Raw genomic sequence first — 26,419 nt, forward strand, 5'->3', positions numbered from 1 at the left:
ATGTGTAGTGTGATCAGTGTGTGGGCCCGGGTCTTCCTGCACAGATCCCAGCCCTGCCTGTGGTCCCCCCTTCCTGCGCTGGGGCTAGGGTGAGGGGGAGGCTTTCTTGGCTGGAGCCTCAGGGAGGAGGAGGGAAGGAAGGGGGGAGAGGAAATTGCAGACATAGCTGAAGGCACTGCCTGAGGCCTGTGGACCAGTGACCACCCCCTCTCTGCTGGAGACCCCCACTCTAAGTCCTGAGACTGGGTTTAAGCAGAGGGCAGATTTAGATGGGAAAAGGACTAGGACTGGCTCCCCTGGGGGTGGAAAGGGAACTCCTGGGTGTCTTTGTATCTATTTGGTCTGCTTTGTGGCCCTATTTCTGCCCATATCTGTATATTTGTGTGTCTATTTTCATGTTTTATCTACTTGAGCATTTTTGTGGGAATGGGCATGTCTGTGTATAAATCCATACGGTCTGACTGAGAACTGACCGAGCACGCTGCCTGGCTCTTCCTAGCAATGGGGGTTCAGCAGTGAATAGAACAGACACAAATCTTTGCCCTAATGGAGCTGACACTAAGTTGGACAGAGAGACAATACCTGAAGAAGAGGTTCTTGGCTGCTGCTGAGTGCTCAGAGGATGATGGAACAGAGTGACGTGACAGAGAACATGTGGGTGGCTCTGCAGGGGCCACCTGAGATGGGAGCGGGACCCCCCAGGGGCAGGGCAGCCATGCAGGGATCTGGGGCAGAGCATTGGGCAGGAAGGAGGGTCAGGGCCCTGAAGTAGAGGGTCCTGGGGTACCTGTCCCAGGGTGGAGAAGCACAAGGTGGTGGTGGGGTGACCAGGAAGAGGCTGCGGGCCCTGTGGAGGAGCTTTGATGTTGTGAGCATCACGGGGGAGCCCCTGGAGTTTTAATCGTGACAGTGGCGTGGTTCGGTGACACACTTCGGAGAGATCCCGGTAGGGGCTCGGGGCATGGGATGGGGCGCGCAGGGTGAGAGTGGAGGCAGAGCTCTGAGTGGGCTGACAGCCATCCAAGCCAGCAGTGACAGAGGGCCTGGGCCACTAGGGTGGGCTGTGGAGGAGGTGCACGGGGGAGCGTCAAGAGGACTTCCTGTATGGGATGCAGTCAGGAGGGAAAGAGGAATACAGGCCAGCAGCTTGGTATTGGGCCCAGACACCTGAGGAAAGCTTAGGTGGGGAGCAGGTTTTGGGTTATCTGAGTTTCACTGGAGATAGATTTAAGATGTCCAGTAGATATCCAGGTGGAGGTGTTGGACAACAGGCAGGCAGAGCCCCGAGGAGTCAGGGCTGGAAATGTGTTTGCGAGTCCTCAACACCCAAGATGGATTGAACACCCGACACCCGGGAGTGGGTGAGGTCACCCCGGGGGCAGGGAGGGAAGAGAAGGGGCCTGAAGCCTGAGCTCTGGATGCTCCAACAGTGAGGGGTCAGGTGGAGGAGGAGTCAGCTGGGAGAGATGAATGATTGGGGGGGGAGGTGGGGGGGCGGGGAATAAGACCTGGCCAGGACCGGACGCCACCAGCCATGTTAAATTAGGCTGAGAGGTGAAGGTAAGGCCAGAATGTGACCCCTAGCTGGGGTATCGGTGGGTTTCCATGGTTGCATCAACTTGCTGCCTGCCTACTGTCCATGTGAAGATTAGTGCTTGTTGTGTCTGTGCTTGTGGGACCAACCCTGGGTGTTGGGGATGTGTGCCTCTGTATGGCACATACATGTGTTTGTTTCTGTGTGTGCCTGCCTCTTTCTGTAGGAGGCTGTAAGGCTTTGGATATGTTTGTGTTAAGCTGTTTCGTGCGCCCCTGTGCTATGCACATCTCTGGGTGTCACCTACAGACAAGGTGTGTCTGGGCTGGTGTGTGACATGTATGTTTGGAGTGGGTCAGGTGTGACTCAGCCCTGGTGAAACAGGTGGCCGTGCTGGAGCAGAGGGGAGGTTGAGATGGTTGCTGGTCCCTTCAGAGAGGGACACACAGGAGGGCGATGCATGTGGTCAAGCCAGGCCAGGTGGGAGAAGTGGCCACCTTGCCCTAGAGGGTTGGGAGAAGCTGTGGGCTGTCCCTACAGGCCCTGGGGCAGATGCCCAAAGCCTTTGGTCCATGCTGGCCTTATGCCTATCTGCTTTTCTGCCTGCCTCTCCTCCCTGCCTGCCGGCCCCTCTGTAGGCCTGCCCAGCCACCTGTTCCCAGTGTGCTGGGTGTGCTGACGGGGATCTCTCTGCATATCTGTCACCTGCCTGCCCGGTTCCCATCCCCTCTATCCCCACCTGCTGATTTTTCTCCCCGTCTGTTGGCCTAGGACTGACCTGCTGCCTGCCCACCTGCCCACTTGTTGGCAGCCTCTCCTCCCTCTTGTCTGTTTGTGAGACTAGAGATTAGTCACCTTGGGAGGCACAGAGAGTGATCTTAAGATGAAACATGGGAAAGACAGGTCTTGATGGGAGGTCAGGGGGCAGAGAGATCCAGAACCTCTTTGTGGGGCCCAGGGGGGCTGGCAGATTCAGGACCTAATGCAAAGCCGGCTACTCCCTTCCCCAGCAGCAGGCTGGGGGCTGGCCCTGGCTGCTCTGTTTCCCTGGCTGCTGTTCCTGACACTGGGGCCTTCACCCCACTGTGGGGTAAGAGGCCGCCTAGGTCTTGGATGGAGGGAAGAAGGGGACTCACTCAAGGACTCCTAAGATGGGCCTAGTCCTCTAGGTGCCTCCTTAGCATCCGGTACAGCTGGTGGGAAGAGGGCAATGTGAGAGTGCAAAATGAATACTAGTGATTGCTGTTGAGTACCGTCCTGGTACCTGGTGTAACAGTGAGACATTGTAGCCCATCCCACCATTCCTTTGGCATTCTTTCTGTAAGCGCTGACGCTGGCTAATATGTAGCTTGTAGATGAACAGCATGTTTGTATAAGAATCCTAGGAACTAACTTCAGAAGATACAGACTCTGGCCTTCAGGCATCCCAGCTCCAGGAGATAGGCTGACCTTCAACTATGGAGTCAGGATGATGTGAAGCCAGGGTGACATGAATCCAGGATGACTAAACCGGGATGATGCACACCAGACTGTCACCTGCCTTATCGGAAAGGACTGTGCTCATCTGCAGGTAGAGAACTTTTCAACCTCCTCCCTTTATTTCTTTGTTCTGTTCCCCTCTCCCTCCTTATAAACACCTCTGCCTGCACTGAGAGGGGGAGATGGACTTTGAGACGTGAGCCCCCCCCATCTTCCACACGGCTGGCATATGAATAAACCACTTTTTTTTTACATCAGCGCCGGCATTCCGAGCATTGGCTTTCGAAATGTCAGGCAGCCAGACCTGCATTCGGTTGAACTGGTGTCCTGCTAACCGCTGTGCTGCCTCAACCCCTCAAATCCTCCCAGTAACCATGTAGTTTGTAGGGTGACTCCATGTTAGAGATGAGGAAAGTGAGGCTCAGCAAAGTTAAGTAACATACATGTGGTCACAGCGATGTAAGGGGTGAACCTGAATTTGACAGGTCATGGGTCACCACCCTGTCAGACCCAAAGCTGCCATTTCATGATTCTTTGTATTGCTCCTTTTATGCTCCTGAGTGAAATGTGTGGCTAATATACCCACCTCCACATCTCATTTAAAATTTATACACACATACACATATATGTGTCTTATAAAAGTATATGGTATTTGTGAAGTGATCAATTGCAGGGAAAGTGACAACTTTGAGTGCAGAGTGGCACTGGGATCCTGTGGAGGTGTCATTGTCTGAAATGGTGAAGAACACTTCGTAAAATTCTGAAGAAAACAAAGTATAAATTCCCTCCACTCTACACAGTAGTTGCATTCCCCCAAAATTGAGTCTGCATTGTGTATACACAAGTCCTCTGTGTTTATGTATGAAGTGGAGTCAGATTCTTGGCTCTGGTGATTATAAACAAGTTTTCACTCATGTCATGCAGGATGTAGAATCTGCCCTCCTTGTGGGGTTGTCTGGAGTCCCTGGCCCCAACCCTCTAAATGCCAGTGGTACCCCCCAGGCATTGTGATGAAAGCCCCCAAGTCACCCACTCCCACATAGACACAGGGTAGATCCCTGCCCTTATGGAGCTCAACGTTGATTAGGGGAGACAGCTGTAATCAATAGTCAAACAGATGATCTAACATGATAATCTGTGATAAGCACAACGAAGAAGAATAAAGCAGGGTAAGGGGTTAGAGGAGACCAGGTGTACATGGTCAGGGAAGGTCTCCTGGAGAAGGTGAGCACAGGGGAGTGAGGGAGGGAGCCATGCAAATGTGTGAGGAAGGGCCTTCTAGAGAGAATAGCCAATGAAAAGGCCTTGTGGTGGAAGCTGTGCTTGGCTCGGTCAGAATCAGCAAGGAGGCCCCTGTGCTGGGGCCACGAAGGGTGAGGGGTTGAGAAATTAAAGAGGTGGCCAGGTTAGAGCCTTGTGGTGTAGCACTTTCTAAGCCTCAGACAGGCCTGCGGATGTTGTCCTGCAGGAGACAGAAGCCATCAGAGGGGTGTAAGTAGGAGAGGGGAAAAAAACCCCGATTTTTAAAAGGCTCACTGTGGCTGCTGTGTGGCTTGGCTGCCACAGGGAACAGGGAGACCAGGAAGCGAGGGAATGGGGCTCTGATCTCAGACGAGGTGGTGGCAGGGAGCTGTGAGAAGTGGCTGACAGGACATGAGGTGTGGGAGAGAGGGACAGACTCGAGATCACAGCTGACTTGGCTTGGGAGCCTGAACAACTCAGCCACGGAGAGAGACGCCATTTTCCACTTCCTTTCCCACTTCGGGGGGCTGGGCAGTCGGGCTGGCTCCTCTCTGAAACTTCCCACCCTGATCGCAGTGGAGACCAGGCAGTGGCTACTACACCTGATGGCAACTTCTTGGTTCTTGTTTGGCTTCTCAGAATAGGAGGCTGTTGATCACACCCACATTTCTGGTTCTCCCTTCCTTCGCTTCAGGGGCCTCACAATAAAAACTGGTGGAGAGCGATCGAAGAAATTTTGCTCAATAAACCAAGAGTTGTGGCATGTGATCTGCGTGCCAGGCCAGTTTCAGGTGCAGCGCAGGGCCCCTGGCCGCATGCAGCTCGCTGTCGTGGTATTGCTGAATATAAGCCTGGCACATGTAGGTGCTTAGGAGATGCCGTGCACAGGACAGACTGATCAGGTGGGGGCACAGGAGCGGCAGCTGGAAGAGGCCGAGACAGACAGTGCTGGGCTGGCTGTGAGGACCCCTTCTGGCGGTGCACCCAGGACAGCTCAACAGATATGGTCTGGGCTAGATGGAATTGGCATTCCTATCGATTTGGGAGCAGCCGGGAAGATGGGGGAGCCAAGCAGGTGCTGGGGTAGGTGTGGGGCTGTGGGGTGGGGGTGGGAACGAGGGGCCTGTGGGTCTGCTCTGAAGTCTTTGCAGAGAACCAGGGCCTTCTCACATCTTGCAGAGATGCCAACCCCTCTGGCTGTGTGGACACTTGACTGGGAAGCGGTTCCTCCTGCGTGGTCTCTGCTCCTTTTGTGACCTGGGCCTGTGTGGGGTTCCTGAATACAAAGGTAAGTCTGCCCCGGCCCTGTGGTGTGCCTGGGGAGGGGCCAGCCTACCTTCAGCTTCATTGCTCCAATGCTCAATCTGCAGTCTAAATTTAAGCAAAGGAAGGAAGGAAAGAAGAAAGGAAGGAAGCCCCGTGGCTTCCTACTGAGGGGAGGGAAGGAGCAGGCCATTCAGGAAAGGGCCTGGCCTGGCCCTTGTTACCCTAGCTGCCCCGGGTGGGCACGTGGGCACATGGATGGTCTCTGTCAGGTTAAGTTCTCCCCATCCCAGGAGGGGGCTTGGCAGGGGAGAGAGGATCTATATTCTGTGAGCAGCAGCTGCCCTGGAACACTTCCTTCCTGCACAGGTCCTGGCTGAGCCAAGCCAAGCAGGGAGCTCCCCCCTGGGCACTTAGAGGGAGGCTGATCAGCAGGTCTGGCAGAATACTGGGGAGTTCTGGCCCCCTCCCCCATGCAAGACAGTGATGGCGTGTGGCTCACTAGCTGCCTGCCCGGCAGGGGGTGGGGTGCCTATTCAGTGCACCTGGTGGTCGAGCCAAGCGCTGCAGGAACCCCGGCCCACAGAGACACAGGCAAGGAGGGCAAGAAGAGCAGACTACACAGTCCCTGGCGGCTCCAGGTCAGGAAGTTTTATTGCTGACATGCAGGAAGAGTCCCCATGTAGTACAAAAATATGTCTTTATACAAATTTTTTTGTGACTTTTTGTTTTGTTTTGTTTCTTTACAACTGGACTTCTCTCAGCATGTGACACTCAGTGAGGGCAGACCCAGCCTCCTCCCCTTTGCTTTGCTAGAAGTGTGATCAGACACATGGGTTGACCTTGGACGGGACCTCTGTCTGATAGAGCTTCGCAGACTTGGAGAATATTGCTTTTTTCAGGAGGAGAAAGACCACGTGTAGCAAGCAGGCCCGGAGGGTGTGGGCAGGCTGCGGGCAAGGGGCATGGCTGAGCCCCTCACAGGAGGACATCACAGGGGCTGGGAGCCCTAGGCCGGACTGCATTTCTACTGCCTTAGGAGGCATCTTTTTGAAATAAATACAGAAGAGAGGACATTCCTCAACCCCATAGCATGAGACCCTGGCTCTCAGCAGCCAGACAGCTGGCAGAGGCTGAGCTTGGCGGTCAAGGGGAGCAAGTGCTGGGCCCAGGCGGGCTCCCTCAGACCCACTGAGGCAGAGGCACGAGGCGCCCAAGTGCTGGGAAGGGGATATGGGAGGGAGGACGTGGGTGGCCCTGCTACTGCTGGCAAGAGGTGGCCCCATTTTTTCCAGATGGGGAAACTGAGGCACAAGGAGGTTTGGGAACTTTCCCAAAGTCACTCACAGTGAGTCAGCTTTTGGGGAGGGGGCGGCTCACACTGGGAAACAAGGTCACACAGACCTTGGTCACCTTCCCACTGGGGAGCAAGGACAGGCAGGAAGGGCCTAAGGGCCCAGGGCTGCCTGGAGGGGAACACTTGGCCTTTCTAAGGGGGTCTGGTGGGGAGGCCGTGGGAAGGTCTTTGCTTGGCATGGGCATGGCCAAGTCCAGTGAGGGAGCGTAGGAGGGGAGGGCGTTCTGGTGAGAACAGCATTTCTGGCAAGACGGGCATCCACTTCAAAATCTCGGCTCATAAAGGGCAGCAGAGCTGTTCTCAAGCCAGACACAGCGCCTCAGCCCCTACAATTCTTCCCACGGCCCTGCAGCCCCATGAAGGACCCTGGCCGGGGTCTGCTAGGAGAAACACCACGTCTGTTACGGGGCAAGGGTAGGAGGGGAGATGTCCCCACCATTCTGCGAACACAGAGTGGGGTGTGGGGAGTGAGAGGGCGTGCAAGCACAGCCCACCTGTCTACGACCAGCCCGGAGTACCCTTCCCCAGCCCGACCCCCAGGCACCTCTTTCACATCGACGTCAGCGCTGCCTCAGTACCGCGGTGAGGGGTGGAGAAGGAAACCAGGGTTAATGCAAGTGTGCAGCACCTCAGAGAAGCGACTGAGATGGGAGAGAGAGAACCAAGTCGAGAAAGGCCTCCCCATCACCAGAAACAAGGAGGGACTGACTGGTGGGCTGGAGGTGGAGAGGGGCTGGCAAGAAGGGGCTTTCTGGGCCTGGGGGTGAGGAGGGGGCCCATCTGTGGGCTGTGGTTGCCCTGCTGTCTAGCCAGGCGGGGGCAGGGAGTGGCCATGGGCCGAGCCACCTGGGTGAGGGGGGAGAAGTTGGTTTCAGTATAAAAATAAATACATTTGAATTCCGCTTAAGATGAGGTGAAGGTTTTCCAAAGCTTGGACTGAGGAACCCGGGGTCAGAGGGGGAGGGAGGACAACTGACCGTGGGAGGGGCCTGGGAGCGGTGGGGAGGGGGCGCCGCTCTGGGAGCCGGCGGGAGCTGCGCTTTCAGCTTATTCGGACTGTGGGGAGCAGTAGCCTGGCCAGGTGGCCAGGCGGGCTCCTCCTCCTCCTCCCTCTCACTCAGTCCAGAGACAGCATGGTTAAAGAGGCAGAGGTAGATTAAAACGTCATGATTAAAAGCAGATTAGTTATCTAGGCTTCTCAGATTAAAAAACCAAACAATCAAGCAATCATTCCAAAAGGTAGCTTCGTGGTACCTCTGCTGAGCCCATGTGTGACCTGGCCTGTCCCTGCCTGTCCCGATGGCAGCCTGGGAGAGAGTTCAGCACTCCAGGGCCCAGCCCCGCAGCCAACGCAGGGGGCTGGGAAGAGGTGGAGGGTGGAGCAGGTACCCTGCCTGAGGCTATTTCCGCAGGCAGCGCTGCGCCAGGATGGCTGCGTCCAAGGGATTCATGGGCTGCGCATCGTGGCCCAGCCGGCGCACCAGTGGGGCGCTGCCGAACTGCCGCTTGGGCCCCCAGCTCCGGGCCTCATGTATGGAGCTCTTCTCCTCAGCCAGCAGCAGCTGCTGCCGCATGTAGTTCTCAAACTCGTACTGGGAGCACTCCTCGGTCACCTTCGCCTTCACGGCACAGGGAGACAGAGGGACAGAGGAGACGGGGAGAGAGATGGAGAGAGAAGGGCAGGGGCTGTTAGATCGACAGGCTCCAGGGCTCCCTCCCCAGACACCACGCCCTTGGGCCCCTGCCCCCATCTAGCTGGGTGGCGGAGAGCCTGGGTCCCTGAAGCCCTCCAGCCAACCTGGACCTCGCCTTGCTGGCCACCTCCTTCCTAATTTCCTGACCTTGGGAGAACACTTAGCTTCCTTGCCTGGGGCAGTGATCTCCCCTCACAGAGGTTACCCCAGGTCCTGGGGGACCCAGTACAAGGCAAATGTTAAAAGGTAGGCCTGGGGGGCTGGGTGCTCTGCACTTGGGCAACCCTGCTTCCTTATCTTGCCCCCTGCTAAGCCCCCTGGAGTGGCCCAGGCAGACAGGTAACGAACTGCAGTGGTCGGACCCTGGTTAATCAGCAGAGGGGAAAGGCAGGGCCATGGAACCACTTGGGTTCAAGGCTCAGCTCCACTTCTTCCAAGCGGTGTGACTTTGGGAAAGTTACTTTACTTCTCTGAACCTCAATTTCCTCTTGTGAAACAAGATTAAGAGCACGGGGTACACAGGACTGAACGAGGTGCTGGGTGGGCATCCCATGTGCTAGTGAGGATCGCTGTTGGCGCCGGACAGCCCTGCGATGGGTGGGAGCTGGGGCGTAGGGGCTGGGACTCTCATCTCAAGGGTCAGCAGGCTCTGCTGTGGTCCCAGGCTGGGGCCTCCTGGTGCTACCTGCCCAGTGCTCGCTGTGCAACTCCAGGGTGGCCAGAGAGGGAAGGGACAGCATCCCTCCCAAGGGCTTGGCTGAGCTCTGCCCTCCAGGGGGCACCCTAAGAACACCCAGTAGCTGTGGCCTAGTGCTCAGGTCCCTGCCCCTATCCTGGGCCCAGCACTTTCTCTAGTGCAGGAAACAGGAATAGAGAGAAAACTGGGAGAAAATGAATCATCTGAAAAATGAAAAGCAGGAAGGTTGAGCGAGAACCCTGTGAGTCAGTGGGGGAGAGAAATGTGACTGTTTAAAGTGCTAACACTTGGCAGAGCCCTTGGACAGGAAGAGGAAGCCGAGGGAGGGCCCAGCTGGGCAGCTGTGAGGCCTCCTGCTGTGCTCCCCCCTCATCTGCCGGACAGCCCTCTCTCTGGCCACAGAGCCACCAACTGAGCCAGGCCCAGGCAGGCCCCAGGGAGTGCAGGACCAACACTTAGGTCTCCCTTTCCCACTCCAAGAGCTGGGGACAAAGCTGGGAAGGCCCCACAGCTTGCTGGGAGCTGCCACCTCTGCCCCTGCCCCACCTGCCCTCCCTGGAGGCTGGTCCCTTGGGACTTGGGTAACAGCCTGTCTGCCCTTTCCAACTCACCTCCTGGGAGCTGTCTGCATTGCTCACTTGGTCATCGATGTCAGGAACCACTTGCAAAGGCCCACTCAGGGATGACAGGGACTGCCTGCAGAGGAGGAGGTCATGTCCGCCCGGTTGGCTCCAGGAAGCCTGCAGCCCCTGCTCCCCAGAAAGGCCAGGTCCCTGCTGCCCTAAGCCTTGGCTGGCATCACAGACCTGGGATGAGTCCCAGCTCAGCCCCTTCCTGACATGATACACCTGCTTCTCCAAGCCTGTTTTCTCATCCAATAATGGGGGACAACTGCTACTTCCCAGGCTATTATAAGAACTCAGTGACATCATGCCCTTCTATCCCTGACACAGCGGGAAGGCAGGAGGGGCTAGATGCCGAGTGCTGCTGGCACCTCCCAATCCTGCCCACAGGGAGAATCTGGAAATGTGACTGCCTGGCAGAGAAACAGGCCCAACTTCAGGCCTGGGTAGGATGGGCATGCCTAAGGAGCGGCAGACCCCACCTTGCACCAGCCCACTCACCACGACGCGATGATGGCACTGAGGGCCTCCAGGACGTCAGCGGCGGCCAGGCGCTGCTGGGGGTCGAGGACCAGCAGTTTCCGGATGAGACACACGGTGCTCTCGGAAACCCGCCCGTCCCTGATGCGAGAGGCAGAGGGCGACGGGGAGGGCTCAGGTGGGGTGGGCTGGTGCTGGGTCTCAGACCCAGGACTCCAAGCCTCACAGTATGGTTCCTGCCCCTTGAACCTGAATGGCTAGGCCTCCCTCCCTCCCCAGGGAGGCAGGACTCACTCTGGGATGGTGTACTCCGCGGCCTTGATCTTGCGGAATAGCTCCTGTGGGATGCTGTCATAGAAGGGGAACTGGCCGTAGAGCATGGTGAAAAGCACCACACCCAGTGCCCACATGTCACTCGGCTTGCCCCGGTATGGCCGGCCTGCAGGACACAGACACACGCACACTTAGCTCAGGGTTGGGGAAGGGAATGACCCTGGGATGGCCCAGTTGACCAGCTACCTGCCTGAAATCCTACGCAGGGCCCCCTTCCCCCTTGCCACCCTCACTTCCAGTCTCCTGTCCCCCAGCCTCCCAGAGCAGACCACACCGGCTCAGTCCTGGCAGCTTCTACCCATGCTGGTCCCTCCTCTGCTCCTCAGGCTGACCCTGCTCATGCTCTCGAAACCCAGCTCCACAGGACAATACCCAGCTCGGGTATGCCGCCTGCCTCTTCCTCTGCCAGACTGCGAGCTCCCGGGTGATGGGCCTGCTCTCTGGCCCTGGCTCCCAGCAGAGCGCCTCACAGAGCAGGTGGCCAACGTGCATGTAGAACAAAGAGCTAACGGGCTCTGGACTAGTCAGCCACAACCCCGTCACTACTCCCTCCTAGCACTTAGCACAACCTGTAAGGATCCCTCCTTTGTCTGCTTATTCCCCGTCTCCCCCACTGGAAGGGTAAGTTCTCACACACAGTGAAGACCTGCTCAGTAGTTTCCTTTTGCACTTGAAACATAAAGATTACATTTCTCAACAAGGCTTCCCATCAGGCCTCTCATGGCCTGGTCCCTGCTCACCTCTCTGGCCTGGAACCAGGCTCACCTTCTGAGCAGCAGCCTCAGGGGCCTCAGGTGTGCCATGCCACCTCCACCCAGTCACACACCCGTGATGTGATTCTCACTTGTCCTTACCACTCAGCTCAAACGTCACTTCCTCGGGGAAGTCCTTCGAGTGCCTCATATCTACACTCACAGAAGTCTTTCCCGCCAAGCACTCAGAGAGTAACCAAACACGCACTGGTGGGACGATCACTGTCTCTGTCCTCCGTAAGCCCCGGTGGGACAGTACTGGTTTGAGCCACCACGGAAGCTCACAGACAGGGTTCGCGGAATGAACTGGGCTGTACGACGGCCAGGGGCCCCTGCCAGGCACACCGCACGTACCGCTGAGCACGTCTGGACTGATGTAGGCAGGGCTCCCCCTCTGGTCCTTCAGCAGGTCCCCCTCACTCACGAGATGCTTCCCGAGGCAGAAGTTGGTGATGGTTATCCGATGCGTCCTGGGAGTGGGGGGCAGAGAGGGACCACCTCTTGGTGTCTGTCCCCACAGGCACTCCTGCTGCCCACATCTTTTGGCTCCCCTGGCCCTTGCTGCCTCCCCCATGGATACATGGGGGGTGCCTGGGGTGCTGACTCCAGCCAGTCAGTCACTCTTGGTTGCCACCTGCTGAGCTGTCCAGGCAGGGGTCTGAGCCGCTCTGCGCCAGCGAGTGTTTCAGGGGCGCTCCCCTGGGCCTGCCCCGCTAGCTGAGTCGGGGGGCGGGTAGCTTAGAGCTTAGAACAACTTGCAGGGAGTCCCCAAACAACCTCACATAATGTGTACACTGGGAGGGACCAGGGATTTAGTTCATTCCCTCATTACACATGAGGGAAAATGTCTAGCAGAGTATGGAGCCCAGCCCTGGGTGCCACGTCTGTCTCCCCTGGCCGATCACTTTGGCCATCACCCGTGTCATTATCCATCAGCAGCACGGACAGGCCGAAAGGCTAATGCATACTGAGCACCTCCTAAGTGCAGGCGCTGCTCAGTGCCTGCTGTGGACCATTCCACCCCCCCTCACAGCAGCCTAGGAGGGAGGGGATGCAATGAAGGCACAGACAGGTGCAGGCATGTGTCCAGGATCACACAGCTAGTGAGCGCTGCAGCGGGAGCCACACCCGGGTCTGTCTGACCCCAGGGACTGCCCTGGACTGACACCACCTGGGTGCTCCCTGTGTCCCTGGATAGTGCCCAGCCCCTGACATTCCCTTCCTTTCCATCAAAGCTGATTCACTCCTTGTCTTGTACCTCAGATTCTTCCCTGACCTAGAAAGCCATGGATTCCCCCATCTGAGAGCTGTGGCTGAGAGCAGCTGGGGGCTCTGATCCTTTCCAGGAGGCTCACAATGTGAGCAAAAGGAAGTGGCCCAAGAGAGCGCCTTACTACACCTGGGGGGTGGGGGTGGGGCAGGCAGGCCCCCTCCAAGAGGCCCCAGAAAGGCTTCTTTGCCCCAGAGGGGATGGCCACCGAGGAAGGGTGCTTCGCTACCCACAGATGAGCAGGGGACATGGCCCAGCTGTCAGCTGGCTGGCAGAGAAGCCAGAGAGGATGGCAGGAAGGGAAGCCACACAAGGGGCCCCAGGACACCTCTCAAGGGTGGAGAGGAGGCTCGGCTCTGATGTGCAGGTTATATGGGGTTGAGGGTGGAATTCCCCAGGAGCTGCGTCCAGGCGCCTGGAGCCCTTTAGCTATCTTGGGGAATTCTGCTGGCACAGGGCTTGGCGCAAAACAAAGGCCAGTCTGTCCTCTGCATTCCAAATGGAGATGCCGGCTCTCCTTCTCCACACAGGCCTGCCTGGCCACATGTCACAGAAACCAGACTGGTGGCCCCTCCAGCAGCTAGAGCCCAAAGGGGCAGGCAAAGGTCTTGGCCAAAGACCATGGTACGTCAAGCAGTGGCCTGCTCTGGCTCTGAACCGCCCATCATGGATCTGACTGTGACACAGCTCAGCTTCTCCAGCACAAGGTCCCCCAGAGCAGCACTCTGGGTCCTCCTCTGGCTCAAAGGCAGCCAGGGTGGCTGGCAATGCATCCCGCTGGGATTCTCTGAGGCTGGCAACACTGGGAGGGTGAGGGGGGACCACTCAGGGGAGAGTCTGGTGGGTTTGGAAGTTCAGATTCCTAGGTTCCAATCCTGGCTTTGCACTTCCTGGCCATGTGGTCCTGGGCATGTTATTTAATATCTTGCTAAACCTCAATTTCCTCATTTGTAAAACAGGGAAAATACTAGCACCTGACTCCTAGGACTGTGTTAGGATTTAACAAGAAAAGATTTAATCTCAGGGAAAGCACTGAGCCCAGGGCCTGGTGAGCGGTCACTGACTACTAACTGCTAACTTGGACTGGCATGTCATCCTCAGACAGTGGGCAGAGGCTACCAATGGGAGACCTTGGGAAAGATACCATGTCTGAGGTGGCGGGAGAGAGGTGCCACACGGTGACCACAGGCCCCAGGGCACACGTGCTGGCTCAGCTCTCCACTCAGCTGTGCAGGACCTGCCTGCATGCGTGGGGCAGGGCGGGGGCTGGAAGAAAACTCGCCAAGACTCTGCAGGGCTGGGAAGCAGGGTCTACTTGGCTCGCACTGCTCTGCCCACCAAGGACCCGGGAGTCTCTCCTACAGGAAACCACATGGTCGGCTCCAAGACCTCCTGAAGCTTGGCAACACTCCCGTGCCCGGCCACCACCTCCCAAGTTGGCTGGGTGGCACACAGATCCCTGGGAGTCCAGACCCCCCAGGCTCACCCTGGCGGGAGGGGGTGAGGAAAGTGAGGGACTGAGGGAGGGAGCTCTGTGTCAGCAGGATCTGCTCTGAGTGAGTCACTCGTCAGCTATGGCCCTTTGGGCTACCACAGTGTTTTTCTCCTTTTCTAGGAACTTGATGTGCAACTTGCCTGCCCAAAAAGAAAGGAGAAAGGAGGAAGAGGAACCCAGAGCAAACCTCGCATAACCCCAAAAGGGGCTTTCGGACTTCAACCCCTGCCTCCCATCCAAAGCAGGGTGAGCGTGACACTGCAGCTGCCTGGCGAGCACGTCTCCTGGCTCCTCCCTCAGGAGCACTCTGCTCCGCTTTGGGGATGGGACAAGGCCTCCGGCTTGTCCGCCTGCCTCTCCAGCTGGAGCCAGGGCTGCCCAGTGGGGCAGGAAGGGGCTGGGAAAGAATGGCTTCCAGAGGAGAGGAGGGGCACGGGCCCCGGACACTCAGTGTAGGTCTTGCTGCACCACAACACCCTGCCCCTTTCCAGAACAGCCATGACTCAAGTGAGAGGCGGCCAGGGCCTCTGTCTGCTCCAACACAGAAAGCGGGTGATATGACTCAAGGAGTGTGGCCAAGATGCAGGGTCCGAATGAGGCGCTGGTGCTCTGCAGCCCCAGGAAAATGCACACCCCTCCCAAGCTTCTGCAGCTACCCAGTGTCACTCAAGAGAGGTGTGACTTTCTGATGACCTTCCCAGACCCAAGGGGGCCTAGAAAAGGGAGCCTCGGAAGCAAACCAGCATGGAGACCAAGAGGCCTGGGGCCCTACGGTGGTCACAGCCAGGAGGCCTGAGTGCAAGTTCCTGTAACAACCCTCAGGCTGTCACAGAGCCAGTGAGTGGCTCCAGGGAAGGCTGCAGCCACATGGACTTAAAGGCTCAGAAAGTGTGCCCTCACTGTGAACAGCGAGCCTGAAGTCCAGGGCAGGACGGTGACTGACCCACAGAGGGCCACGCTAAAACAATCTGCCCTCAGCGCTGGGGTGACTGGTGTTTTCTGCAGTTCAGAGCTGGGCCCCCACCACGGCGTCCTCAGCCGCTCACCCCACGGCGGGCCTCATCTCCGGAGGAAAGCAAGGGTACAGGCCCCGGCTGGGGCGCACGGGGCGCACTGACGGTGGGCCGACCGCTGAGGCGGTTTCCTGTCTTGACCAATCAGCAGAAGGGTGTCATGTCCTCCCCTCGCACAGATGAGGACACGAAAGCTCAGAAGTGCTGGGTACCACAGCAGTTTCGCCGTGCGTGGAAGAATTGATCAATGAATAGATAATCCAAGAAACAAACGCTCAGGTCTCAGGGGTAACTAAAAGGCAGTGCCTGGGCTGTGAGCCAGGTCTGACCCCCAGATCCTGCTCCCCAGGCTTCCCTAAGTCTCAGGCGTTTCTGTTTCCTCCTCTCCTCTGTGGAGCACCACATGGTCGGGCTGGCAAACCTTGACTGTCCTCCACAAACTGACCTGGATGGCTGGGCCACTTCCCCACTCCATGGGCTCCATGCATCTGCACACTTGTCCCCAGTACAGTGACGTGTGCTTGCTGGTTGGTGTCCCGTCACACAGTGAGCTCCGGGAGACAGGCCAAGCTGCTGGGCGCAGCAGTGTCCTCCCAGGCACCACAGGCTGGCACTGTGGGGTCTGGTGCCCCCAGACCCTCCCCAGAGGCCCATCTCCTTGAAGTGTCTTTTTCTTGTGACTGCTGTGGCTTTGGCCACTCCATAGGGACAGTACCCTTCCTGGGTGGGTGACCATATCATGGAACAAATCACCCACCAACACACCACTTCTGTTGTGAACTGGTGCTGCCTGCCATTTGCAGGCCCACTGACTCACTTCAACACCTGGAGGTGAGAGGGTGAGAGGCTCATGCGAGGGGGTGGGGGGTGAGCCCTGTGTGTCCCTCTTCTGCTGTCCCAGATCACTCGGAAGGGGCCCAGACCCTCTGTCTGAGTGGGGTGACAGCTTGAGGCTGGAACCTTGCATGATGTCCCTCTGCCACTGATGCCTTGGGGTGCTGGGTGAGCCGCCCAGGTCCCCTTTCAAAATTGAGACACTCTCTCCCGGCTGCTGGGAGCGGTGGCTTCTGACCACGTGTAGCTGTGTCCTTCTCGGGGAAGTCCCCTTAGCCAAAGGAAACTGCCTATGGCCATGCCCCACCCCTGGCACAGCCCACATTCAGTGGCTGGCCACAGTCAGGATACAGGGCCATGTGCCCCTTACCTGGGACATCTGAAGGGCCCCCGGCTCTCCAGCTTTCCCGGCTGAGACCCTGTGAGGACTGCACCACAGTGCAGCTCCTCCCTTTGCCCAGTCCCGCCCCTTCCTCCCTAAGTGTTCTTCCCAGCAAGCCTCCTGATGCACATCTGAGTCTCTTTCCTGGGAATCTGACCTGTTTTGCTCATCTGTCATTCCTTCACCCATTTGTCCATTTTTATAGCCATTTACTAAGCACTCACTAGGCATGACTAATAAATGGGCCAGGGAGGATCTCTGAAATTCTTCCCAGAGCTTTGTCTGTGGCCCTTAAGACTCTCCTTCCTAGCAAGCATCATATTCCATGAGGCAAAAGATGGAAGCAGGCAACCCACCCCTACACTGGGATTCCTGGGAGGCAGGGGCTGTTCTGAAGCAGACCCCCATGGGAACATGGCAGGGCATGGGGCAGCTGGTAGGGGCAGCAGGAGCCTGTTCCAACCCCAAGGTTACCTCACAGAAGAAGGAAAGCAGACCTCACCTCTTGTTGAGCACCATGTTCCCGAGCTTCAGGTCTCTGTGCACAATGTTTTTCTGGAAGATAACAAACACACGGTTTGTACCAGGAAGGTGAACGGGGCTGGAGTCGGGCCCAGCCCATAAGGCAGGAAAAAGCTCTGTGACATGCTTGTTTAGGCTCCTGCCTTGACTTGTGAGCCACAGACAGACCAGGACCATCTGAAGGCCTCATCATTCACACGTATGAATGAGATAATACGTGAGCCCAGGGCGGCTTCCCAGGGCTTTCTCCCCTCATGGCAGCAGCCAATGGGGAAACCCAGTCCTCTCCCCACCTCCATCAAACATCTTATTGAAAATCAAAACAAAACAAAACAAAACCAAAAACCAAGTATCTGCCAGGACCTGGAATCAAAGATGAACTCTCACGACTCTGGTGACCAAGTCTGAAGGCTTGGCCCACAGAAATGTGCCTGCAAGAGGCTCTCCTGACTTTGGGGTACCGACACCCCCAATCCTAGGAAAAGCTCAGAGACGGGCTGTGGCTGCCCGCAGTGGACATCTCACAGTCATCACCCAAGATGGGAGCCTCATTTTTCGCTTCTCCACTGATAGGGAATCCCTGCTCTGGGTGCTGCTCGGCTGCCCGCCGGGCACCGCCCCTCAGGATCACCGGGGGGAGGCCTGCAGCACCGCGCCCCCCCACGTGCCCAAGGCCTCAGGCCACCCTCCTCCTGGACACTTCCAGCTGCCAAGCACCCCAGGTGAGGGCGGGACAGAGCCGCTTCCACTCAGCAGCAGCAAGAAGGGTGGCTCTCTGGGGCTCAGGAGCCCAGGATGCTCTTGTCGGGCCTGCCAAGGGGCAGAGCCTCACCTGGTGCAGGGCTTCCACCACGCGCACCACGTCGTAGAAGATGACCACAGTCTCCCGCTCGCTGAGCCTCTTCTCCTTGATTACGTAGTGCTGCAGGTTGATCAGGTCAGCGGTCTTGTCACTAAAGTCATGTGCACAGAGGCAGTCCAGGACGAGGCAGATGCGCTTCTTCATCTTCTTAACCATTCGGCTGGATTCTGTGTCCTCAACGACTTCACAGGTACGGTCCTGGGAGGCAAGGGGGCAGATGGAATTGGGGCCACGGCTTCAGAATGCGCCTCTGGAGCGGGACACACAAAGCAACGAAGGAGCCTGGAAGAAGCCTGCATGCATGTGGGCAGTGGAGGCCTGAGGCCTGGGCAGCATGAACCATGGGCTGCTTGGCAGTGCCTGGCTTTCCAGTGGCACTGCCAGGCCTGGTAGGGGATGAGGTTACAGCAGCTCAAGTAGAGGCTTCACGCTTTGATCCCAGTGCAAAGGGTGTGGATCAGGGCTGGGCACTTAAAGCCAAAAGGCCTCCTGAGCCCCGTGTACATGCTGTAAACCCAGGGCCTTGGATACTCCAAGATTCCAGCAATGACCGCTGTGCACTTCCTTCCAATGTCCAAGACAGTGGATGGGAAGGGTGCCGTGTGTCCAAGACAATGGCTTTCCCATGGACGTGGGACTCGTAGGCAGCCATGTAACGGTGGTTAGAGTATGGCTCTGGCCGCTGATGGCTGGATTCAGGTCCTAGCTCCACCTTGTCTAAGAAGTGTAACTGGGGTTCCTCCTCTGCAGGTGGGAGCTGGCAACCCCTACCCCACAGGCTTCTGAGAACAAGGCAGTCCCGGCTGAGTGCTTGTCCTCCCCAGCTGGGGCTCATCAGGTGGGCATTGCTGCCAACCCATTTCCTTGCTGAAAAGGTATTTCAAGTAAGACAAAGAATAGGTACAACCCAGAGGCTCGTATCCCACCAGCTTGAGGCCCTCAGGGTTGCTCCCAGACTCTGGAGAACTCCTGGGGACTGACCATCCACACCCCTTATTCTCTCTTCCCCAGAGGGCCCACAGAGTCTGGCACATAGATGACTCTAGAAATACTCATCACCTAGGTTCTCTTATCCAAAATTATATGAGTCAAGACCACACTTTGAGAGCTAGCAGAAATAAAGCACTAAGAGATCACAATAACCCTCACTTTGACTTTGTGTTGAAGGGAAACACTGATTTTCAGGGTTGCCTAATGATACGGGGTTCCCTGTGATCACGCGCCTCAGAATAAAGACCTTGGTGGAGTGGATGTGGGGAGCTAGGAGGCATTTTGGTTTATTTTATTTCAGGAAATAAGCTAACAATGAGTTTTCATTGCCTGAAATAACAACAGGATGAGAGAGAGAAAGGGCAGTTTGGTGCTCTGTCCACTCACTCATCCTCCTGCCCCCGAGCAAGAGGCATCGGAGGCCTGGGGACCTGAGTGATTTGCTTGCGGCCATACAACCTGAACCCGGGATTGCTGGCTCCAAAACCTGTGAGTGCTCCCTGACACCAGGCTGCCTGGCCAGTGTGTCTGGCTGGGGCTCTACTGGGTCCTGAGCAGGAGGCCCGTTGGGTGTCTGAGCCCGCTACTTCATTTCTGCCCCAAGGAGGACTCTTTTTAGGTTGCAAGTGCTAATGGGTACCACTCCTAAGGGACCTGGAACATCAGAGCACGGGGGCTCAAGGACACTTGCTGAACAAACCGGCACGCCTGGGCAGGCAGCAGGACTCTCGGTACCCAAACAACTGAGGTGGTTCCAAGTGCCCATTCTTCCCCACGGCCCTCCCACCTGTCCTGGCCTGACCCGGCCAATTCCTGACAATATAGTAGAAAGAGCCCAAGGTCTTTAAATGACTCCCTGCTTTCCTCTTTCTTCAGAAAAGCGGTTTCACAGAGAGAGGCTGTAAGATGCGGACTGTGGGCCTTGCTGCTGGGCTGTGGTCTTCACGGCAGGAGACCTGTGGGCCCAGCCTCACCTCCAGCCCATCCGGCCAAGGAAGTCCTGATGCACCCAGCACACAGGGGTCGCAGGGGTGAGCTGCTCCAGGTACAGGCGTGGCCCCAGCAGGTGCCAGCCTGGGTGGAAAGACAGGGAGAGAAGGGGACAGGCAGCCACTCACCTGGAAGAGCCCATGGTGGTGAACCACGCCATCCTGCGTGTGGAGGAGGGAAAGCAGAGAGTACTCGGTGTGCAGCAGCATCTTGCCTTGCCTCTCCTCTTGGCTTTCTATTCCTTGGTCGCCCCTCTCCTCAAGGGTAAGGATCTTCAGGAAGGTACACACACAAAAACAATAACCGAAAAACCTTACTTTACAAAGCAGGATGACCAGAAGGAAAAGGAGATCATGTACTCCCATGCAACACCTGCACACACACTCACACGCACCTACGAAGTGAACACTTTTTCTTAATGTGATGGCAATGATAATTTATGCACAGATAAAGCTCATTAAACCAAGAGATGCTCAGAGAGCGGCTGTGAACTTGACTGCTTCTCAGGAAGAGATGGTGCCACTCTTGCTCACAAGTGGTGTAGGTGTGAAGGTGGAGAGAAGGGAGCCAGGCTGGCAGGATGGCCCCTGTGTCCCCAGACCCCCAAGCCCCTGTGCCTCCCTTACCTTCAGCTGATAGAAGTCATCTGTGCCATCTTTCCTCGCCAAACACTGCACAATGCTTGGCACCGGCGAGTTGCCCAGACGAGGACCTACGGCACAGCGGGCAGCCGGTTTACTACTCAGCTCCGTCTCTCGTGGCCCTGTCACCACCCCACAGTCTTTCCTAGTAGAGGGTTCTCACAGTCTCCCCACCAAAAATGGAGGGTAGAGGTGCATCTGCCTGAGGTACACCTCGCTTTTACAGGCACTTTTCTCAAAAAGAGGAGTTTTTCAACAGTGGGTGCAGGCTGGAATCTCTGAGGAGTGTGTGCTAATAAAAGAGCTCCCAGCTGCAACCTGCTCCTCTGAATCAGCAACTCCAGGGTGAGAATCCAGGAAACTGCAGCTCTAACAGGTTACCCTGGTAGCCTAATAGAGCCACCTGACCCCAGTCCCAGTCCCAGCTTTCGGGAACATCTGTGTTTCTGGAGTTGTATACTGCTTGTTGTCCTGTGACAGCACCCTGCCTGAGCTTTCAATCATAAGACAGATAATGTCACTGTCTTGCTAAAAACCCGTAACAGTGCTCAACTGCTCTTACTATGCAATCAAGACTCGTTTTGTGACCTCCCCAGCCTTGCACGATGGATTCCTTTCTAACAGGTTGCTTTCCCACCCACTCACCATACTCCAGCTACACTGGCTTCTTAATTCCTAAGACAGGAAATTCTTTCCTGCCTCTGAGCTTTTGAGTTAGCTGTTTCTTCTGTCTAGAATGCTTTTCCCCGCTTTCCCAAGGCTGGCTCCTTATCCTCGGTGGCAGTTCAAATGTCACCTCCTCATACAGAACCCTCCTTGTCTACACTTATCTCTAGGCCCTTCTTACCCTCACGTCACCTTGTCTGCTTGCTTAAATGCACTTACTGCCCCCAGTGATGCTCTTGTGTGTTGTTCACTCTGTTTCTTTTTGCAACTAGAATGGCAAGTTCTGTGAGGACAGGACTTGACTGTCTCATCACTGCTGCATCCCTGGCAAACAGCGCAGGTCTGCACAGAGTGGGCACCATCAACTACTTGCTAAACGACTGGAGCTGGAACTACCCTGTGCCCCTAAGTCCAGATGCCGTTCCCCCCGCAAAACTCATACCTGGGCTCTGGCTTCTAGGGGAGTAGGGGTCCTCAGAGCCCACAAAACCTGCAAACTTGAGCATAAGCAGCCCGGGCTTGCCTGGGCCCCTAACATCATGCAGAGCTCCTCCGGACCACTAGGAACCCCCAACCCTACAGGTTTTCTGTGCCAGGTTTACAAAAAGTTTCAGGGGCTATACATAACATTTTGTGAAATGAATCGTGCCCTCCAAGAATGGCCAAAAAAGTGCCTTGGAGCGTGGCCCTTGGACTCTAACGCAGCTTAGAGAGTCTAGCTCTCAGCTGAGACGGATTGAAGGCTACTGCAGCTGCAGCAAAGTGACAACTCTTGGTGCAGGGCGACCCAAGGCTCCTGATCTTCCACTGGCATAAAGCAGTTAAGGTGGTGAAGCTGGGCCAGACTGAGGGTTGGTCAGGACCCCACACTGTGGTCTGCGCGACACTTTGCAGGTCCCCAGGTGAGACTCCGAATGCCTGGCCCCGCCCCCAGCCCTCCCACTCACCCAGCGGGAGAGGCTTACCCAGGATGAAAGGTCCAGCCCTCTTTGCATTATTTCCGGAAATCCCACTTCCTAGAGCTTTGGCTCTGGCCGACGTTTCCCCAGCTCCTCTGTCTGATGCTCTCCGCTTCATCCTCAGCTCTAGACAATACAGAAAAGATCCCTCACAGTGAGCAAGGCAGCGCGTTTCCTTAGGCTAAACCAGCCTCCAAGTCTCTGACTTGGGGATGCGTCACACAGCTGCTGCTGCTGTTCCTGCTGCCGCTGCCACCTCTTCCTCCTCCCAGAGGAGCACTGAAGGTTCCTGGTGACAAAGAACCTGGGCTCCCTTACTTGGGATTAATGAGGGGCTCAGGAGAGTGTACTGCAAGGTAGCATACAGGTTACTGAGGTGGAAGGCCAGCTGGCCTCAAAGGTGCTGATCAAATGCGTTGGGAACACTGGGCTTTGTGCAGATGTAAACTGGGGTCCCCAGGAGACCACCACAGAGGAGAGCTGACCTGGAATTGACTGTTCGCAAAGTGAGGCTTTTCCCCCAAATACCTACAGCCAAGTGGCCTGAGGTACTCATTCCTGGGTTGCACTCCACCCCCAATGCTCTGATCTCTGGGGTGTGGTAGGGCAGGGGCCCTGGGAAATGGCATGATGGACATGAGGCCAGAGGGATTCTTATGCCCACAAAGTGTGTGGGTTACTGCCCTGAGTATCTCCTCCTCTCTCCAAGTCTCCTTGACTCTTAGGTCCTCTCAGGTGGAAGAACACCCCAAAGCTGTCAATGGGGAGTTTGCTTTCTCTTCTCTTTCTCCTATTTTCAAAACTTTCTTTAAGAAAAATATATACTGTGCATTTAGGATAGAGTTAAAGGACACCAATGGAAGCTGCGATCACTTTGATCCCTTCCAGGGTTAAAATGAAAGGCGGAGCCCTGGCTGGTGTGGCTCAGTGGACTGAGTGCCAGTCTGAGAACTGAAAGGTCACTGGTTCGATTCCTGGTCAGGGCACATGCCTGGGCTGCGGGCCTGGTTCCCATTTGGGGGTGTGCAAAAGGCAATTGATCAATGAATCTCTCACACATTGATGTTTCCCTCCCTTTCTCCCTCCCTTCCCCTTCCTCTAAAAGATAAATAAGATATTTTTTTAATTACTAATTCCTTAATTATTTATGAAGTTAAACTTGTTTCACATGCTTATTAGTTGTATTATTTTTTATAAATTTCCACTTCATACTTTTTTATATTTTTTTATTGCTATGTATTAGTCTTATTGGTTTCTAAAAACTGTTTATATATTAAGGATATGACTGACATAGGATGTAGTTTTTCTTAATCTTTTAACTTTTTTAGAATTAAAAAGTGGTTAAGTGTTTATATAACTTAATAGTTCTCTTTTCCTTTGTTTTTGTTGTTATTCCTGGAAAGCTGTCTCTACTCTGAGAACATGCGCGGATTCACTAGTTAGGTTAATTTCAATCTTCATATGCTGCCCTTCTGGCCCTTATTTAAGCCCCAGGAGACTGACTCCATGCAGTGAACTGGAGAGATGGCCTGATGTACTTCTAGTCTGATCCATCAGGCTTGCTTCCCATTACACCTGATGTTTTCAGAGCTGTGCCACTGAGAAGCAGGCCCATGATTTCATTCTGAGAGATTGGGACCATGCAACTCAGTAGGCCTTGACAGTCCCCAGATGGAGCAGAAGCCATGGTTAGGCTCAGCTGTGACTTTCTACCAAAGCTCATGCTAGAAGCAGATTCAAAGGCATTCCCATAAAGCAGGGAAAAACAAAACTGCTTCTAGACTTAAAAGCTGAGCAGTAATGTGTCTGAAATAGCATTCCTGCTCTTTGCCTGGCGAACTTCTATGCATCCTTCTCAATTTTAATATCACTTCCTCAGAGAAGTCTTCCTTGATATCCCCATCACCAGTGAATCCCAGTTAGTCTCACTTGGTATCCTGCAATTTTCATATATTCATAGCACTTTCTATATTTTGTGATTATGTATTTATGTTTAATGTCTTTCACCCACCACCAAAAATTCCACAAGGAAAAAAAAAAAAAAGCATTGCACCCCAAGTGCCTGGCCCAGCAGATACTCTATGACTGGTGGGATGCCTTTCCTCCCGTTGGTGACGGTTCTTACCAGGTCCACAGCCCTGTGCTGAAGCTGCCTCTGTCCCTAGTAGATAAGCTGGTTTCATGCCATTCTGGGCCTATCCTCCTCCTTCCTGGAGCACTAAGCCTCCTTCTTTTCCTGGTTCCCCGGAGAACACCACGAGGGCCTCATCATATCTGTATAGAAGCTGCCTAGGCGCCTACGCACAGGCTTGGTCTAGACAACAGTTTGCTGGGAGCAGCTGCAACACAGACAATGAGTGGGCTCAGCCTGACCCCACCCACCCCACTCAAGATTCAACTCAAGCAAACGGCATGGGAATTGCTCCAAAATGTAGGCAGACAGCAGGATGGGAGCAGACGGGCAGGGAGAGGGAAAAGATGCTGTTGGCAGGGGGAGTGGTAGCAAGGCTGCTTCCCTTCCTGAGCATCCCCTTCATGCCACCAGAGCTGGCGGAAGCAAAGATAGCAGTGTGAGGCGAGCGAAGACTCCCGAAGACAGGTCCTCCTGTACTTTTTCCTCCCCCACTGATGCACAGGGAAGGTGTGCCCTGCTTTCAAATCCTCCTGAAGTGTCCGCCTCCAGAGCTACACTGGCAAATGCTCCCACAGGGGAGGCCAATTTGAGGGATCCGGGCTTCCCAGTGAGATCTGGGAAGTAGAAGTTCTGGCTGCCCCGGTCTCAGAAGGACTTGGGGCCAGGCTCCTCCAGAGACGCTGGTCCTCAGGCTGGGGTGAAGGGCCATGCTCCAGCCTGGCTAAGGGGCAGCTGTAAGCTGGTGTTTCCTGGGTCCACTGCTCCACTCCCCAGGAACTTATCATTCCTGGCTTGGAAGTCTCAGGAGCTTTAAATTTGTCAATTACCCCATGTGTTATCTTCCCATGTCATGGCTGGTTCCCTCAGAACCTGGCTTCAACAGGAAGCTCAGTGAGGCGACAGTGCGGGAGAGGGATGAAGGCACTGAAAGAACCAGTCTGGCAGCCCTGCCTCCTGTAGGCTGTGCGCCTCAATCTGAAAAGCATGGGGTTCTGTTTGCTTGGCCCAGCTGAGGGAGCAAATCATGGGCCTCAGCATGAGAGGGCCTCAGCTCCGTGACAGCCACCATGGCATACCCAGAGGAGGGGAGGCCTGCCCTATCCTGTCAACTTGGGGTTAAGGTCATGTAACCCTGAAGCTGCGGGGCCATGTAAGCGCAGCTTTCCTAGAAGGCAATGAAGGCCAGGCCATTAGCAACATGTAGGGTTCTAAGGCCCATAAAGCTGAGCCGAGGGGTACAGTGTGACAGGGTACAGGATAGTTGGGTGGGGTGGAGCCGGACAGGACACAGTTCAACATGGCAGACATACCACCAACCCCAAAAGGAATTGGGCTGCAAAGAGAGCTGGTACTGAGGCCTCCCAAGCTCAATCTTTCCTCAGCGCCACCCAACTACAAAGCAGCTAAAGCCTGGCCAGGGCAAGGAGGGGCCCCTCACTCACACCAGACATAGCCCCATAGGCCTTCCTGCGCGTGCGCAGGTACATGGGCCCAGGAGGTGGACACTTACGTGTTCACAGAGACAGAGCAAACCCCCACACCCCACAAACATGAGCGGCAGCAGTGGGGCCTGCTCACGTGTGCAGAAAGTTCTGCATTCAACCTCGTTGTAGGCTTTTGCTCTGGGTTCCTGGAGCAATGGGTGTCCTTGCAAACCAAACAGGTGAAGGCAGAGTGCAAGGGCAATCCCCGCAAGGAGCAAACGGCAGACCTCGGTGTAGTGCAGCACTTGCTGTGTGTGCGCGTGTGACAACAGCAGCTGCTCTCGTGCTCCTGCTAGAAGCCAAAGGCCTGTGTCTACACGGCAGCATCAGACTGAGCTGAAGCCGTCCCTGTCAGCAGCCCTGATCCCTACCGCCATGTTTCCTGGCTCAGTCGAAATAAAACAAAACAAACAAAAGGTTCCTGAGCTGTGCAGGCTTCTGTCTTCTGGACTTTACCACTGGCAGTGCCTACTGAGAGCAGGGCCTTGCACATTTATCCAGCCCCCCCGCCCCCCCAGCACCCGGAAGTGTGCACAGAGCTCCCACCCATCACTGGTCTCAATCCTATTTGCCACGTGCTAAGGGGCTATGTGTCCAGACCCACAGCAGATCCCAGGGAAAGGGTAGTCTCTGTCCATAGGACACTAAGGCAGCAGAAAAAGTGGTTAGAGCAATGTGTCTTGGTTTTTTCCTGTCATAACGAAGAGAAAAGTTGTACAGCAC

General features: G+C 55.7%; 1 protein-coding gene and 1 long non-coding RNA gene across 3 annotated transcripts in view; one reads left to right on the forward strand and one right to left on the reverse strand.

The window, feature by feature from the left end:
• The first annotated feature begins 1,525 nt into the window (after positions 1–1,525).
• On the forward strand, positions 1,526–6,229 carry LOC150014607 (uncharacterized). Its single transcript, XR_016509670.1, has 3 exons — positions 1,526–3,104; positions 5,435–5,543; positions 5,888–6,229. It is a non-coding gene; the product is annotated as an uncharacterized LOC150014607 (long non-coding RNA).
• The window catches only part of STK40 (serine/threonine kinase 40), a 35,603-nt gene continuing 15,331 nt past the window's right edge, over positions 6,148–26,419 (reverse strand). For both annotated transcript variants that reach the window (XM_090269122.1, XM_090269121.1), the window contains exons 2-11: positions 22,085–22,204; positions 20,439–20,524; positions 19,941–20,084; positions 17,803–18,030; positions 16,951–17,003; positions 11,809–11,924; positions 10,664–10,808; positions 10,391–10,510; positions 9,878–9,962; positions 6,148–8,494 (exon numbers count right to left, since the gene is read on the reverse strand). In XM_090269122.1, the coding sequence (XP_090125248.1) occupies positions 8,276–8,494; positions 9,878–9,962; positions 10,391–10,510; positions 10,664–10,808; positions 11,809–11,924; positions 16,951–17,003; positions 17,803–18,030; positions 19,941–20,084; positions 20,439–20,524; positions 22,085–22,196 (1,308 nt within the window). In that variant the 5' untranslated portion in view covers positions 22,197–22,204 and the 3' untranslated portion in view covers positions 6,148–8,275. The remainder of the gene's footprint in view (positions 8,495–9,877; positions 9,963–10,390; positions 10,511–10,663; positions 10,809–11,808; positions 11,925–16,950; positions 17,004–17,802; positions 18,031–19,940; positions 20,085–20,438; positions 20,525–22,084; positions 22,205–26,419) is intronic.

The sequence above is a fragment of the Furipterus horrens genome, unplaced genomic scaffold (assembly GCF_987537825.1).
Source record: "Furipterus horrens unplaced genomic scaffold, mFurHor1.1.pri manual_scaffold_3, whole genome shotgun sequence".
NCBI lineage: Eukaryota > Metazoa > Chordata > Mammalia > Chiroptera > Furipteridae > Furipterus > Furipterus horrens.